We start from the raw sequence: 15,487 nt of genomic DNA on the forward strand, positions 1-15,487 counted from the left end.
AAGAAAAAGCTCTGGCAATGAACAAACAGACCCATCAAGAAGCTGGAGGCTGCTGCAGAAGTTGGCTTTCCCATACGAAAAAAAGATCAGGTCTTAAAAGCTTAACTAAATGTGTTATTACAGCCCTGAGTGCCGCCCCAGGGAAGCAGCATGGATCTCGCTGGAAGGCTGCCTGGCTTGGGAGCTCAAAGCTGCAGCTTCGGGATTTCACCTTCACTTTCTTTAAATTCACTTGAACAGGAAAGGGCTGACAGGGCTGCAGGAGGAGAGGGCTGGCGCAGGTGCACACGCACACCATGTAAAGGCTCAGGAAGACGAAGGTATCCCTCGGCCAGAGAGGGGGTAGCAGCCGTTTCGCAGCCAGCCCCACAGCAGATCCAGCCTCACGCCGATGTCTGCTGCGGGATGGCCACCATGCTGCAAACCAACTGTACCAGGGTCTAAACCCCGCTCAACCTTTCAGCAGGCACCAGCTTGGGTGGAGATGACACTCGGCATCCCCCAGCACCTTTGCATCACCCAGGACACACCATGACATGCCAGGTGATGCCCTGCAGCACCTTCCTACATCTGGGACACAAACTCCACAAGTGCAGCCTGTACAAGAACTAGAAATAAGAAAGCGTTACCAGCCTTTTTCTAGCACAGAAATCTGCCACCCACGCGGTTCCCCACCAAGCCCCAGGCACGCCGATGCAAGCCCAGCGACTGGGAAGGTGCCGGCACAGAAGCCGCCCCAGGGCAGCACCCTGCAACCGCTGCAGGGGGTGGGGAGCCAAAGCAAAAGCTTGTAGAGACATTTCCTGACAGGAAAAAAAAAAAAAAAAAACCCAACCAAAAAACAAAAGACGTGAACACCGCTCCAGACATTAGAGCAACAGTGACATTAGGATTACCCTGGAGAATTAGCACGGACTTTAACCGAGTGTTTTCATCTTGGGAAAGTCAGTGCCTGCAGCTTCACCCGCTGTGCCCCACACACCGCCCAGGAAGCCCTGGTTTGGACCAGCTCCTCCTGGAAAGACACCCACCCCTCCCTGTGGCCCTGGCAGCTACTCAAAGCACCTCAGCCTTGGCAGGGCTGGAAGACCACAGCTTGTCCCCTCCACACCCACAGTGACGGGAGATCCCCACCCACCGCTGCACAGGGCACACAAGGTGGCACAACCCTCGAGGCTTTTGCTCGACCTCCAGCACTGACCATCAGGCATCTTATATGGAAATAAGAGCAAGGCTGGCGGTGGGATTATTTGGGGATTTTGCTTTGTAGACCCCCTGTCAAAGGAAAAATAGAAAACACATGTGCTGTGTCCCCTTTATGTAAAAGGCTCATCATTAGAAATGAACATATAAAATTTAATAGCTTGGTTTAAAATACATTTTCAATTAAAAAACAGCAGGCAAAACAACAACAAAAAAATCAGTTTCATAAAACATACATGACATTGCTGCTACTGTTACAAGACCCGTGTCCCAGAATATCTTATAGTGGAAAACAATCGTCAAGATTTAGTTCACATACTTCATTAAGCAGTAAAAAGAAATAACATTCATGTCAATCTTACCTCTACAGAGATTCTAAATCTACTTCCCTGACCCTAGACTGAGTTTCTGTAATAAAACTTCCTTTTTTGATAAAAATGTGTAAATATATATATGTATTCTATATATCAGGTTTTAAAAAAATTCCCTTGCCATAGTAACGTTATTCCTGTGACCGATGAAGGGAAGCCCAAGCGGTGTGTTGGTGTCGGCTGGGTACAAGTCCCACGGCCACGCTGCTCTGCGGCGGTGGGTTCCTGCACAGGGTGGCGTGTGTAGGTCCCAGTCTCTTCAGCAGCGTGCTCCTTCCGCACCCCCACAGCCGTGGATGCATCCACGCGGAGTTTGCTCGGCTCTGGCCACAGAGCAGAGGGGAGCAGGTGGTGCCCAGCGCGGTGGCAAAGCCTCTGTGGGGCCCCATCAGTGGAGGAGGAGGGAGGAGGGGGGAATGAGTGGTCTATGAACCAGCTCAGGATTGGTCCCAATACAACTCCCAAAATACTCTATTTCATATAAAACATTAAAAAAATATGGTGGGGAGGGACTTCAAGTGACCACCTTGTATCAGCACCGAGGGAGAATCAACTGTATCTTTCAGTCCAGAGATGCCTTTGCCCAGAGTGGCTCTGAAGACCTCTGACATCAAGCTCCACCGCCTCCCTGGGCAGCCTGCTCTTCTCACCAGAGAAAACCACCGACACCCAACCTGAATTTCTGCAATTTACGCCCACTGCTTCTTGTTGTGCTTGTGATGGACAGGGAGAATGCTTCCATGTCACGGGAGGCTGCTCCCCTCACCCTTCCCTTCTGAAGATGACCCCTCACCAGGCAACTTATCCAGCCCCTCCTCCTCAGAAGCCACAAGCTCCGGCTGAAGGAGCAGGCGGTCTGGCCTCTCCAGGACACCCGATAGGACTAGGCTCTGCTGGGAGGGCACCACGCTCCAGCGGAGGCCTCTGCCATGCCAAGTAGAGCAAAAGGCAGGCTCCTATTTCTTGCAAGCCATGCCCCTGTCTATCAACTCGACATGGCATTCGCCTCCCTCTTCCCAACAGCAGCATGACACAGCTGAACGATGTTCCGTTACAATTCGTTAACTGTTAAGTAGAATTGTTAACCATTAAGTAGAATCATATCCTACTGTTCTGGACTATTTCTCCAGCCTATCCTGATCAACCTTCATGTCCTAGGTGAGGCATGTGCAGCTTTGTGCTGCCTGAAAACACGATAAACCTCTCTCATTACCCCGATCCCTAACAAAAGCACTGACACTGGACCTGGTGCTCATGCTCATCTACTCACCCTGCAACGCAGGTTGCCACCTTCCATCCGAGTGCTGCTTAGATGTTCCTCTCTCACTTGCTGCTAACCAGAGGGTGCCTTTCCTTCATAAGCACACGCACATAAGTAAATACTGTACCATCGACTGCAGAGCAGTATTTTTGGGAGGTATCTGGCACTCCCAGCTGGGGCTAGGTTCAGGACACCTGCTACCAGCTGCCCCTGTTTGATCTCTCCGCCTCGGCAGCGGGTCAGTGCGATGTACACACACCAGGGACACCCAGCCTGCTTGCAGCCTAGTTCCTGCTAAGGCTTGGCCTGCTAAGCTGGGATGCCACCTTCCTCTCTCAAAAGCCTTGTGGCTGCACTTCCAGTTGTTAGCATCCTAGGACCTTGCAAGCTGGCTGCAACGCATGGGTATTATCTAGTCTGAGCTGCTGTTGCGGGCAGCATCCAGCTGAGCCTTAAGTACGCTGCTACAGAAAAAAAAAAATCCACCCTCCAGGAGACTGTCTTCCCAACCCCCAGAAGTGCAATTCCAAGGAAACTGCATCTGCTCAGCTCCTCTTGGGACTCAGCTCTCAGACTTGGCCCACATCACCTCCCAGGGCAGCATTACGCAGCTGTTTCAGGGCTCAAAGTGGCAGTTCATAGGAGAAGCCAGGACTGCCGTCACCTGGCTGTGCAGGACGGTTTAGGAGAGAGCCAGTACCTTTCTCTTTCCAGACAGGAAGATTCGTGTTGAACAAGCAGGTCTCTTGTGCCTTCTGTGAACATACAAACACGTGCTCACCTTTGGTGCGTGTTAAGGGTTTGTCTGTTTTTTAAATAGCTACGTTAAATATCTGTTTTCTCTGTATATGGCATCCTTTTAGATGGGCTTCATTGCATATATTCACGGTATATACAGAACACCATATTTATATATATTATATATCACGTGTATGTACACATTTACAAACCTTCAAAAATATATTGCACTTATATACAATATAGCTTCATCTGATGAGAGTTCACACAGTTACTAAGGCGAGTTCTTCATAAGCAAGGCAGTTTTACATTCCCTCCAAATGACACAAGTGATTTCAACAGTCTGCCCTGTTCACGAGTAAACATTATAAAGACTTTTCTCTAACCTGCACGCAATTCCTGCTAGTACCAATTAGTAGTTTTGCAGCTTTACCTAGCAGAAAACAGTCCAATAAAACGGCATTAGCTGATAACAGGCTCAAACATGGTTACCAAATAGATAAATAAGACATCACCACACTAAAAGGCCACCTTCCAGGAGTTTTCCCCTCCCTCATTTACTAGTGTTTTATACATGCTCTATATTTAATTGCTGATCTTTGCTTGCTCATTTCAAGTGCAAATAAGGTCATGAGCATTACAACGTTCTTTGTAAAGAACAGAAACACAAATGTATTAAGCAAAACCACTGCTCTGCTCCCCAGAACAAGTCACCACCTGGCTTTCTTCTGGAGAAGGTGATTAGCGTTTTGCCCAACATACTAAATTATGGGAAAATGTTCACTTGAGACCTTTGTTCAAAACCCACGGAGGATCTGTGATCTTAGATCTCAGTCAGAGTGAGCTTGTAAGATCCTCCAACTTCTTCAATTTGCAACTGGAAGGTATCTTCATTTGAATAGTGTTTCACGATGTTATCGTCCATGTTGACCAGAATTCTGGAAAAATAAAGTCAGTCAGGGACATATTACAGTTCTAAATACCCAAGACAGCAAAGGCACCCTCAAACCTCGGAGAGCCTGGGCTGTCCAGGGGTAACGCAAGATCCCCGCTCACCTATCTGACTTGTTGCTTCCCACAGCAGATCTAGCTGTCCTTACCCAAACCCTCCATCAAGGCTTGCAGCCATGTTTTTAGGATCTGAATAAAAGTGTAAGTCTGGCTCCTGGATCAGGGAAGGAGAGATATCTTGGAACCGGCAGAAAATCCTTCTGAAGATGCAGGCACCTGGGGAGCCTTGGGGCTCTGAACTGATTGGTTTGATGGTTACAAACAACCAGCACAAAACCCTACAGAGCTTGCAGGGAAGAAACCGCTGATGCTTGGCCACTCCTTTCATTTGCCAGAAAGGACAATACCTGTGTGTTTGTGCACACACACTTGCAATAGCGGTCCTCAGCAGTGGTTTAACTACCATAAATTTGAAACATTTGCAGTTATTCTGGCAGAGTAATTCTGCTCTGAGAGCACAATCCTCGAAACTACATTCCAAAGGTGATTAAAGGACCTAATTTTCTGGCCAGAAGGGCTCTGGGGAAGGGGCTGAGACAGCAAAGTGACTTTAGAGAAAAACCAAGAAAACTACTGAGAGATTAAAAGGAAAAACAAAAGCAGACAATGTTCAGGAACTCCATTATTTATGCTACAAAATAAAAGACAGTGGAGCATGGCCTCTGTGGGGAATGGGCACTTTGCAATAAAGTTCTCCTCAATTTAGCCCACAAAATGACAAGCAGGTTTAACAACTGTAACCAAATGCAGAGACAGTGAGTACAGTTAACCACCGGAACAATTTAACATGGGTTGAAGCAGGTTCTTCATCACTGGGAGTCTTTAAACAAACTGAACTCTTTTTCCTGATATGATCAACTCTGGTTCAAATGGCAATTAACTCAGAGAAGTTCTGTGACTCGTATTTACCCAGGAAGTCAAACCACATATTTCTATAGGACCCTTCCGGTCTTCAGCTCTATGAATGACATTGGAATGTGTGTACATTGCGTGAACATATCCATAAATAGCATTTGCATATGTACAGTGCATAAAGGAATTATAAAGCAGATTTGCCTTCAGGTTTGAGAGGAAAAAAGTTCATGTTCTCAGACAGTTGCTGAATAGGTACATACTCACCCTTTTTTACATTTTTTGAAGATTTTTCCTATTTTATCAAAAGGAACGTCGTACTTGTCAGATATCTAGAACAAAATAAAGCAAGCGCTGGTGAAGCAAGGAGGCTGCTGGCATTGTCTTCCACTTACTATCTTACAGAAAAGAACAAAAAAAAAAATGCCTGCAGATGAGAACAACTGCTCTGCTCTATAAAAGCAATACTAAATCCTAAACTATAGCATATACCTACAGAGGAGAACCCCTCTGCAGTTTGCCAACTTCTGTGGAAAAAGTTTAATTAAGTTCTAAACCTGACTACTGACTTCCCATTCAGCAGCGCTTTGCCCCCACACCAAAAAGCCCATGCATTAAAAAACCACCCCACACCCTGGTTCTCATTTTCTCGCGGCTGTCTGTTCTCTTAGCATACTGAAAAACATTTTTAAATTCAGTGCCAGAGGGATCAAGTGAAAACTAGACATCACAGTGGCTGATGCAGGAAGAAAACAGCAACAAAGTGAAGACCTCTGCTGCTAAGGTCACTAGCTGATCAGCAGTGTCCCCTTTACCCAACAGGGTGACCTCAACGTGAAACCACAGCCACTAACCATGGCACTTCACTGTACAAATCTCCAGAAAGTCACGAGGTCAGTAACCTTAAGCCAGTTTACTTTGGCAAATTGCTCTCACACACTGACAGGAACTACCAAACAATGTGCCATTTCAGTATGCAAAAGTACAGGGGTTTCATCCAGGCTACAGCTCTGGGCGCTTGCTTTAAAAAGTCCAAGTTGAACAACAAGGATGCAGCTTCACTTCAGGACCACACAAGGTAAGGGAGGACTTCCTAGCCTTCAATCCCCCTCCCCATTAGCCCCCACTTCCAGCCTGCCTGTGCTGGTAAAGCTCCACAGCCAGGAAGAGAGAGCTTCAGCTTATAGAACCATCTGTGGGTCCCAAAGCCAATGGCAAGACCCAGCTGTACAGCCCCAAAGCCTCCATCCTCTTGAGCATCGACAAAGCATAAATCACAAAGAGACAGCCAGAAACGTCGGTTTTGAGCTTGTGCCAAACATTACACCACTCCTCAGAGTTAAGCTCTGTGTTTCCTTTGCAGCACTGCAGCAGCAGGGATAGTGAAAGGCTATTTTGGAAGTCAAGCACCAGACAGCAATTTCACGCATGTGTGCACAGATATGTAAAAGTCTTCAAGCACATTCAGAGGCTGGGGCTTGGAGCTCTTCATAAGCAGGTTATGAAAGGGGAGCAGAAGCCCCCAAATAAGGCTTTGAAAGACTGAAAATAAACTCAAGCCACTAAACACATTCTGGAAATCACTACATCTTGCAATTGAAATACCCTCTCTGACAGGAGGGACATGCATAGTGGAAGTCTGTTGAGTGTTTTTTGATGTAGCTTGGAAAAGACCTACAAGGCTGCTTCTGCAACTTGGCCAAAGCAGAGCTTGCATAAGAAGGGAGCCTTCCATTCCAGTGCCTGTCATTTTGGGAGTCCTTCAGGTGTGCAGTCACCGAACTTGACACACCTGGATTTTCAGGAAGGCTCAGAAACACTTTCTCACACCCAGACCCCACAGATGGGGACTAAGGTACTTAAAAGGGAAGCTTCCTGAAGTCCCTTAATAACAAATTAAAGCATTATTTACATTCATTTCCATGTGACTGAAAGGAAGTCACTCTTACGCTTCTTATCCAGAAGTGCAGGAACACAGGGGTACAAGCTGCGACCGAGAGCCTAGCTCCTGTGACTGCCCAGTGCCTGACGACTGGCCAGCCCGGACTACACTCACTTTTTCTCAAACTGGAGGCAAGGACTGTAAAACCTATTACTTACTGCTTCCATTAGACCTTTCAGAGACGGCGTCTTTAACATTAGTGCATCAAAGACTTCCTCTGACTCTTTTCGGACATAAAGCAACACTGAAAAGCAAATTGGAGAGAGGAATTAATTGCATAATTGCTCCTCAGAGAATACCTGTATATGATAGTGGCTAAGCACACAGTAACATACACTGAGGATCTTGTGAAGAGATACACATACATACATTCAATGTGCATTGAAGACTGCATCACAAACACTCGTAGCTAGATTAGCTCAAACCATACTTTTTCACACAGAAATATGACATGCTCAAACATCTTTACTGTCAAAATACTTTTAAGTTGCTCTTACTTGATATTTTCTCTATTATTTGAAACAAGGTCATATTTGAAACACGAGAAGGAGGAACACAAAACATGGAGCTTTGAGGCTCCTGGGTCCTTCTGTATCTCACAGGTCATTTGCCGTAAGACTTCACAAAATAATAGGATTTGACAGATGCTACCACAGCAGGTGAAACCATCCTGGCCACCTCCTCATTTTTAAATGATTTGTACAGTCCTCTGTTCCTCCTACGCTGTCTCATCTCTCTTCCTACCCCCTGCCATGTTTCAGTAATACTCATACCACCACAGCTGACATACAATGCAGACTTCGTGTCCTGCTAGGAGGGGAATGAAAGAGTAAGAAACCAAATTAGGTAAGCATCCCTAGCATTCTCAAACTAGCAGAGAGTCATTGTACGTAACAACAGCCTCATTAAAAACTGCATTACGGCTGAGGAATAAGCCATGAGAGCAAGAAAGCTTGGACCTTTAACAGCTTTGCTGTCTTTAATCCATCTTATAATGACTAGGTACTGCAGCCTGGATTATTTACAAGGGTTCATCAGCCACAGCTTTGACACACCTGCAACAGGGAACAAATACTGGCGTATCTAGTTGAAGGTGAACTCAGGACAGCACAGCACCTTGACGGATTTCTTCTGCTAAAAGCAGGTTTAAGAAAAGAAGGACTACAGATTTAAAAAACCTGACAACACCACACACACTCTCAGTTACAGCACAAGTTGGATGATACACCAAGCCAAAGGAGAAAGAATCTCATGGGTCTCATTTTATGGCATATAGCAAAGCCAAGAAGTCAGATTTCCTTTTAGAAAATCCATCCTTCCTTACCAGTTTATCCAGACTACAGAAATGTAGCCCCCATTAAGGTCAGATTCACTAGACTTAATCTTCACCGCATCACAAATTTAATCCTCCCTTTTTTAATTCTTTAAGCTTTGTGGTGGTCCTTCCACACAACAGTCGTCAGGCAGATAATCCTCTACACCATCCCCAAAGGGACCTCTCATCTCCTTCCACAACACCACAGCAACATTCAATCCCATATCAAACTGCAAAGGTTGACAACAGGTTAAAAATAAGCAGAATATTCTCTCAGTTTGGCTCTCAGCAGTGAACAGCCTTTTTTTCCAGCACCTTGAAAGATGCAACAGTTTTGTACCCAGAACAGTTCTTGGCATTCATTGCTTAATCTACTACAAAATACTTCTGAAATCTTCTCTAGGACTTTATGTGATGAATTCTCTCCCCCAATTCACCAAGGAGATTGGTAAGGTGCTCACCTCTCCGAGTCTCTTTCCTTACAGGCTCAAAGCCAATTAGTGTCCGAGTTGGCAGAAAACCGCAGGAATTTTGACATTGTAAAAGATTTGTGGAGCTAAACTACATCCTGATATACAAACTCTTTCTATTACTACTCAAATACAGAAAAATCAGGCTGAAGCATACCCCAAAATAAATTAACAAAACCCCTCTCTAACATCAGCTGCATCTCTCTATCATGATGGACAAATAAAATAATCCAGTCTCTGGAAGAAAAAAATAATACCTCTTTTTGGTTCTTCTATTCTGGCCATCTTATTCGGAGTAGCAATGAAGTCCTCTTCACTGATATAGGCTCCTCTCTTTAGGTTAGAGCTGTCATTGACAGGGCAAAAAGTCAGCGGCAGTACAATTACAGGGACCTACCCCTCTGTCTGAGGGCAGGACTTCAGCAGGCTGAAGTAGTGCAGCTCTTACCTTTCACCCTCCAGTTCTTCTGAAGCAACAGGAAGGACCTTTTAAAACAAAGGGGAGATTTTCTTGACATACACAGAAAAAACCAGGCTGAATTAGCTAGCTAGTGAGAACTTTACATAGTACTTAAAAACACTACAAAGGGCTCTAAACGCTACAAAACAAAACTGCATAAGGACAGACACATTAGCTGGTGTAACACGGTTGTATCAGCAACGCTCTCCCCATGGCTCTAAGTGCTGTGAATAGTGACTTAGCAGTAGCTCCGTCTGTGTTAGAGAGTCAGTCACTGGCACAGAACCACCACCCTGCTGCACCTGGCGTGAGCAGAGGTCCAACAGCATAAAGCTAAAGGAGAGGGAGCCTCTGAGCTGCTGCAGGAGCTGCAAGAGAGGCGGATGCTCACCCACCTGACTCGCTCACAAGCGCATCAGTACAGGACACAGGGGAAACCAAGGCTGTCAAGTAGGGAGTCAGCCACAACTACACTACTAGAAGTAAGATGCATTGGTCCAAGGAATATTGGCCTTTGTTTTAATACACAAATAATACTTGTGCGTAAGGTTGTGAAAATTTTGTCCAGAACTAGAATTCACTTTCTCTTATCTTTCAATCCTGTATCGAAACATCATTTGGCCCTATCTTCTAAAAGCCAGTGAGCACCTTTAACTTTGTCATAAAAGGGAAATGAAAGGATCTCTGATGAGAGAGACAGGAACATACAAGAGCTAACCAGCTTTCTATCTGGACTAATGCAATCTCCTGACATACCTCAGAACCAGAGCCTTTGTAGGAAAACAGGTGGAAAAGTCAGCCTTACAGATACAAGTTTAATCTCTATCCCTGCTAGGAGTTTAGGCAAGGCTCTTAAAAAGTAAGATTTAGATTACGTTAGAGCGTGCCAGAACTCCCAGCACAGCAAAGTTCAAGATTTTGAAACTTGGTTGCACTCTAGTTTTTTTTCCCTTCCAGTTTCCTGTCAGCTGGGACTTTCCAGGAATGCTGAGGCAGGGCACTCTGGCAGCGGATCACAGAGCTGACACACTTCCCAGTTCCACAGAACGGATTTTCACCCTGCAGCAACAGGCTAGAGGAGCCCGTGGTCTACAGCAGCGCCCCAGGAACTCAACGGACTTTACAAAAGACGACCAGTCTGCAGTTCATTCAATGAATTCTCAACTAGACATGCTGTGGAAAAATCCTTTCAGGTTCATGGAAACAGGAGTTCCCAGGAAAATAATTTAATGAGAAAACATCCCCATTTAACTCCAGCCAATGCATCTACAGCAACATCTCTTGCTCACACTAGACTCAGCCTGTGTTTGTTTACAGCATCACTGCAGACAGTCTGGCACTTCATATGTATATACGTACACAGAGCATCCCAGGCTTTTTGCAGATACATCCCACAGCCTCCTTATCCCCACGCCCACGAGCTTTACTTACATGAGCCCCACGCTGAAGATTTGCAAAGTGAACGTCAGGAATGAAAAGGACAGGCTGAGTGTCTAGATCCATGAAGGGCTTGAAGATGGTGATGTCCGTACGTTTGTGTGAGGGAAGCATGGGCACTTTGACATCAGAAACTGTAGAGACCAAAGATTGGAATAAAGGATAGTGAAGGCACTGACGAGGCTACGGCTCTCCTATATAACTTAAAGGCACATACACTGTTGTAAGAGTACTCTGTAGTCAGGGTCAAAGGGAGAAGCTCCCGCGGTGGAGGAGTTTGAACCTGGGTTGTCCACCCCAGATGAGGGTCTGGACCCTGAGAAAACAGCTTATTTCACAGAGCTATTAGAATTTTGCTCCACCTCTTCCAAGTGAGTTGCTTGATTTTGTTTATACATTAAACTGGGCTGGAGAATGGTCTGGCCATTCACCCCAACATAGGAACCTAGATCTTTCATGTACCAAACAAACCATCTGAACAGGGCAAAAGCTAGTCCAAGCCTCCCCCTTTCTCCCTATCCATTCCCTCAGAAGGTCATTGGATTTCCCATACCGGGAAGGCAGCAAGATGGCAAACAAAGAGACAACTTGCAACCCCCGTGGTTCCTGTTAGAAGCCTCTCAAAGAGACAGCAGCACAGAAGCACTTTCACACTACAGAGGTAGTACAAATACTCTTCCTTGCAAGATGCTACATGTAGAATTACATGTCAATTCCACACTTTCAGATTTTACATTTTTGTTCAACTCATTGTTCATCCTGGTCACCTCAAGCTGCCAGACCCTAATTCGACCCCCACCAGGACCCGCACTGTCTCCCACAGAGTCACGACACACCAGCTGACGTGATACAAGCCACCAAGGGGACAGATTTCACCCACAAAGACCCCCTTGGGAGACAGCGAGGCAGGAGGTGCCTTAAACTGCACTTCAGAGACGTTCGTGTCAAGCTGACCCCAACTGAAGACTTCATTTTACCAAGTGAAAACATTTCAATTTTGGGTCAAACCAACCACAAACAAAATGCTTCATTTCTCATGTCCCCAGTGGAAAATACACTTTTTTTTTCTTTGCAAAACTTATTATTTAAAGATTGCTCCATCCCTGTAAAAATAACTTTGACCAAAAGCCACAAACTATTTCTGCTGTTGGTGAGTCCATGCGCACATGGCATTTGTAAGCCTGGAGGTGGATATAAAAGCTTATGGCTTAAAGCAATCAAAAACTTCCCAACCAAGAACTAAACAGCAACGGATTGTACTTTCCAGGGAAATAAAGGTCACATCATCAGGCTAAGCCCAAGCCTAGGAAATTCATACTGGAAAGCAGCTTTTGTAGAATTGTAAGATGCTGGAAATCTCTGCTGAAACCATACTTTCCAGCCATTACACAAAGGGCTGCATGCAGTAATCTTCTGGGAGCTGTTGAGGCTACTGTATTTGTAAAACACTAAGTGTGCTAAACCTACCTTTCACAATGTACTTTGGGAAAAAACCCCAGCCCTTTCTGCAACTGCCCTTGAGCAAATGGATTCTCTTGTAGCTGCTCCAGCAGCCTGTACCTGCTTTGTCAGGAAAATCCTGCCCAGCAAGCTGAGGTGCATGCTTGTTGAACCAGTTGGACCATTAATAGCACAGCTCTGACAAGCACACAGAGCAGAACAAGGGAGAGCATGCACCCGCCCTGTGCAAAGGAAGACCAAGAAGATGCATTTTCCTCTAAGCAGCTCTGCTGGGGAATAACTAGTCATCCAAACGCAGAATCTGCTGCGGTCATCTGCAGCAGTTAAAGGAAAGATGCTCAGCAGGAAGAAGCTCCACAGCCTTTACATATTACAGTGCTGAGGCCTTCACATGTGCAGAAACAACTTCTATTGAAATTATTTACTAAGGACCATTTACTCTGAAAGAGTGGGTACAGGGCTGGGAGGCTGGAGGCTCAGTCCCAAGGCTGCCACTGCCTTGCTGCAGAGTTGTAAATACATTTTCAGCATACATTAAAGCCCAAGTTCAGGATCAAGCTGGAAACATTTGGAACGGCTCCAGTTCTTGCTGCTCACTGGAGCTGCAGGGGTCCAGCAGCGCCCAAGAAGCCCACACTCACCCTGTCACTTCAACTGCTAAAACCCATACCTGATTGAATACGTAGCAGCACCCCGTCTTGGACAGGAAGAACTATGTAGAAGTCAAGTCCTAAGTGACCCAGTATATTGCAAAGCACAACTAATGACTCCACAAGCAATGCTTAAAACAAGTGTTATTCCATAGGGAATAAAAATTGACTTAAGGTCTACTGCACAGGCTATTTGTAGCCAAAATAAGTTCTCATATTTAAAATACTGATGGAGTAATTTCTACTTACAGGCATTCAGCTGAGAGCTGGGGTCAGTGCACTTGCCTTTTCTTTTGCTTTGCTTTCGCTCTTCATCCCTGATCTTCCTCTCTGCTCCCTGCCAGACAAGAGATAAGGGAAGGGGAGAGAGAGACAGAAGGTCTTTTTAGTTTTTTGGCTTTTTTTCAGTTGCAGGGGCAGGAACACTGATTCTTCCAGAGCTGTGTTTGTGGAGGTCAGCTCCATGGTACCTGAGCTGCTGGTTTGCCAAAATGTGCCAAACTTGAGATCTGTTTACCTTTGAGTCCAGTCACCTAATGAAATTCAACAACCATATCCAAGATACAAACACTTGGATTTTCTTTCAAGTCAGATGAAGAATATGATGACAAAAGATATCCACAGCTATTACAACTGTATGAAGTGTGAGATCAGGTTATATCTGAAGTGTTCAAAACAGCAGCAACAAAAAAATTCACAAGTTCCCTCAGTTTTAAGAGTTCACTAGATCATCATCAAATCCTGATCTGTAAAAGTCACACCACACTTGTATCACCAAGTGCAAGATACCTTCCTGCACGTTGCACATCCAGTTGGCAGCAGCTATGCCAGCCTTTACTGATCTCAAGCTGCAGACATGCACCATTTTAAAGCAGGTATTGTTTCTTCTTTTTTATCAGGGCCAGGCTATGACGGAATCCACAGATACCTCACTGGGTTCATGCCCGCACAGTTCCTGGCCCTCCAAACCAAGCAGAAGTAGGGAGGGCACCATATTTTCTGCAAGGTGCAGGCCGCTATGACAGAGAGGACAGAATGTGGTTTGTATTAGAATTACATGCATTCCTCCAGCTCTGCCCAGGTGCCGTACGTGACTTGGTTAAGTCAGGGATGTCACGCTGCCAGGTGCATGAAGTCATAAGCCCATAGTAGATCCCCAGTACTCAATCCTGGTGCTACTACCAGATCACTGCCCAAACTGGTATACACAAGTTCTACCTGTCTGCCAACACCCTCCCGCAAAGCAAGGTAAAAGGTAACAGTTACCTGGCCACAGGAAGTCATTATTTCCCATTCCCACCTCTGCAAAGCTGCCAAAACATAGCCAACATCCTTGTGTAGTGCTGGGGGAAGGCTAGATTAGCTATGGCAAATGAGAAGTCAAAAAGCACGTGGCAACGAGGTGGGAAATGGTGCCTAGCATTGCATCGGAGAAGGGCAACAGCCTTCCTAACCTTCCAGTAAATTAATACCCTATAGGTGACAGGATGCCTATGCCTGCTAGGTAGCAGTGGGCACGTCTGCACTAGCAATAAAAAGGAAAATTGGCCAAGACATTTGATGTGCATTAACATACATCACCTTTTCTCCCACCTAACACAGCAGGGACACAAGCAGCTTCAGGCCACTGCTGTAAAGCAGAGAAAAAATTATACTAAAGACACAGGAATTGCCAGCTTTGCTTGCCCCCAGTAAAGCTGATACAGCCCACTACAGAGAAGACATCCTACCTAAAACTCAGCACAGCAGGACCACCATCCCTCTGCAACCTCCCTTACCAGAATAATCACATCATCTCAGCTCAACAGCAGAAAGGTCAGATTTGGCTCCAGATCTGTTTTTTACCTTTCACATGGAAATAATAAATTCTGCTAATCAAACGCTGTGCCACAGAAAAGCACCTGCTTCCTCAGGGAGAATGTGCTAATCCACCAAGAATACATCTTTTGATAAAACCTCTGCCCTCCCATACCCACAGCCAGAGAGTTCTGCTCAAAAGTCAATTTGTTCCAGGCTACAGGGGCCCAAGTAAATGCATTTCAAATCCCACATTAAAAAAAAAAAAAAAAAAAAAAAAAGGTTATGTCTTGATACCAGGCTTTTCTGCCTTGCCAGCAGAGCTCCGCCACAGCGAGGAGCAGATACTTTTGAAAAGACACTAGCAATACTGTATTCTGCAATTAGGAATACATAAGCTTTAAGAAAAAAGTTTTCCCCAACTTCTTCATCTAATGAACAGGCTACAGGACACCCCATTCCTGCACAGCCCAAATATTGCTGGGCCAAGCCTGAACGAAGCTTGTGGTGTAACATGCT

General features: G+C 45.5%; 1 protein-coding gene across 1 annotated transcript in view; it reads right to left on the reverse strand.

The window, feature by feature from the left end:
• Positions 1-1,335: 1,335 nt before the first annotated feature.
• The window catches only part of GRHL1 (grainyhead like transcription factor 1), a 39,669-nt gene continuing 25,517 nt past the window's right edge, over positions 1,336-15,487 (reverse strand). The window contains 7 exon segments of the mRNA XM_037392797.1: positions 1,336-4,511; positions 5,704-5,768; positions 7,537-7,622; positions 9,421-9,509; positions 9,612-9,649; positions 11,055-11,194; positions 13,421-13,508. Coding sequence (XP_037248694.1) covers positions 4,397-4,511; positions 5,704-5,768; positions 7,537-7,622; positions 9,421-9,509; positions 9,612-9,649; positions 11,055-11,194; positions 13,421-13,508 — 621 coding nt within the window. The 3' untranslated portion in view covers positions 1,336-4,396.

The sequence above is a fragment of the Falco rusticolus genome, chromosome 6, assembly GCF_015220075.1.
Source record: "Falco rusticolus isolate bFalRus1 chromosome 6, bFalRus1.pri, whole genome shotgun sequence".
NCBI classification, from domain to species: domain Eukaryota; kingdom Metazoa; phylum Chordata; class Aves; order Falconiformes; family Falconidae; genus Falco; species Falco rusticolus.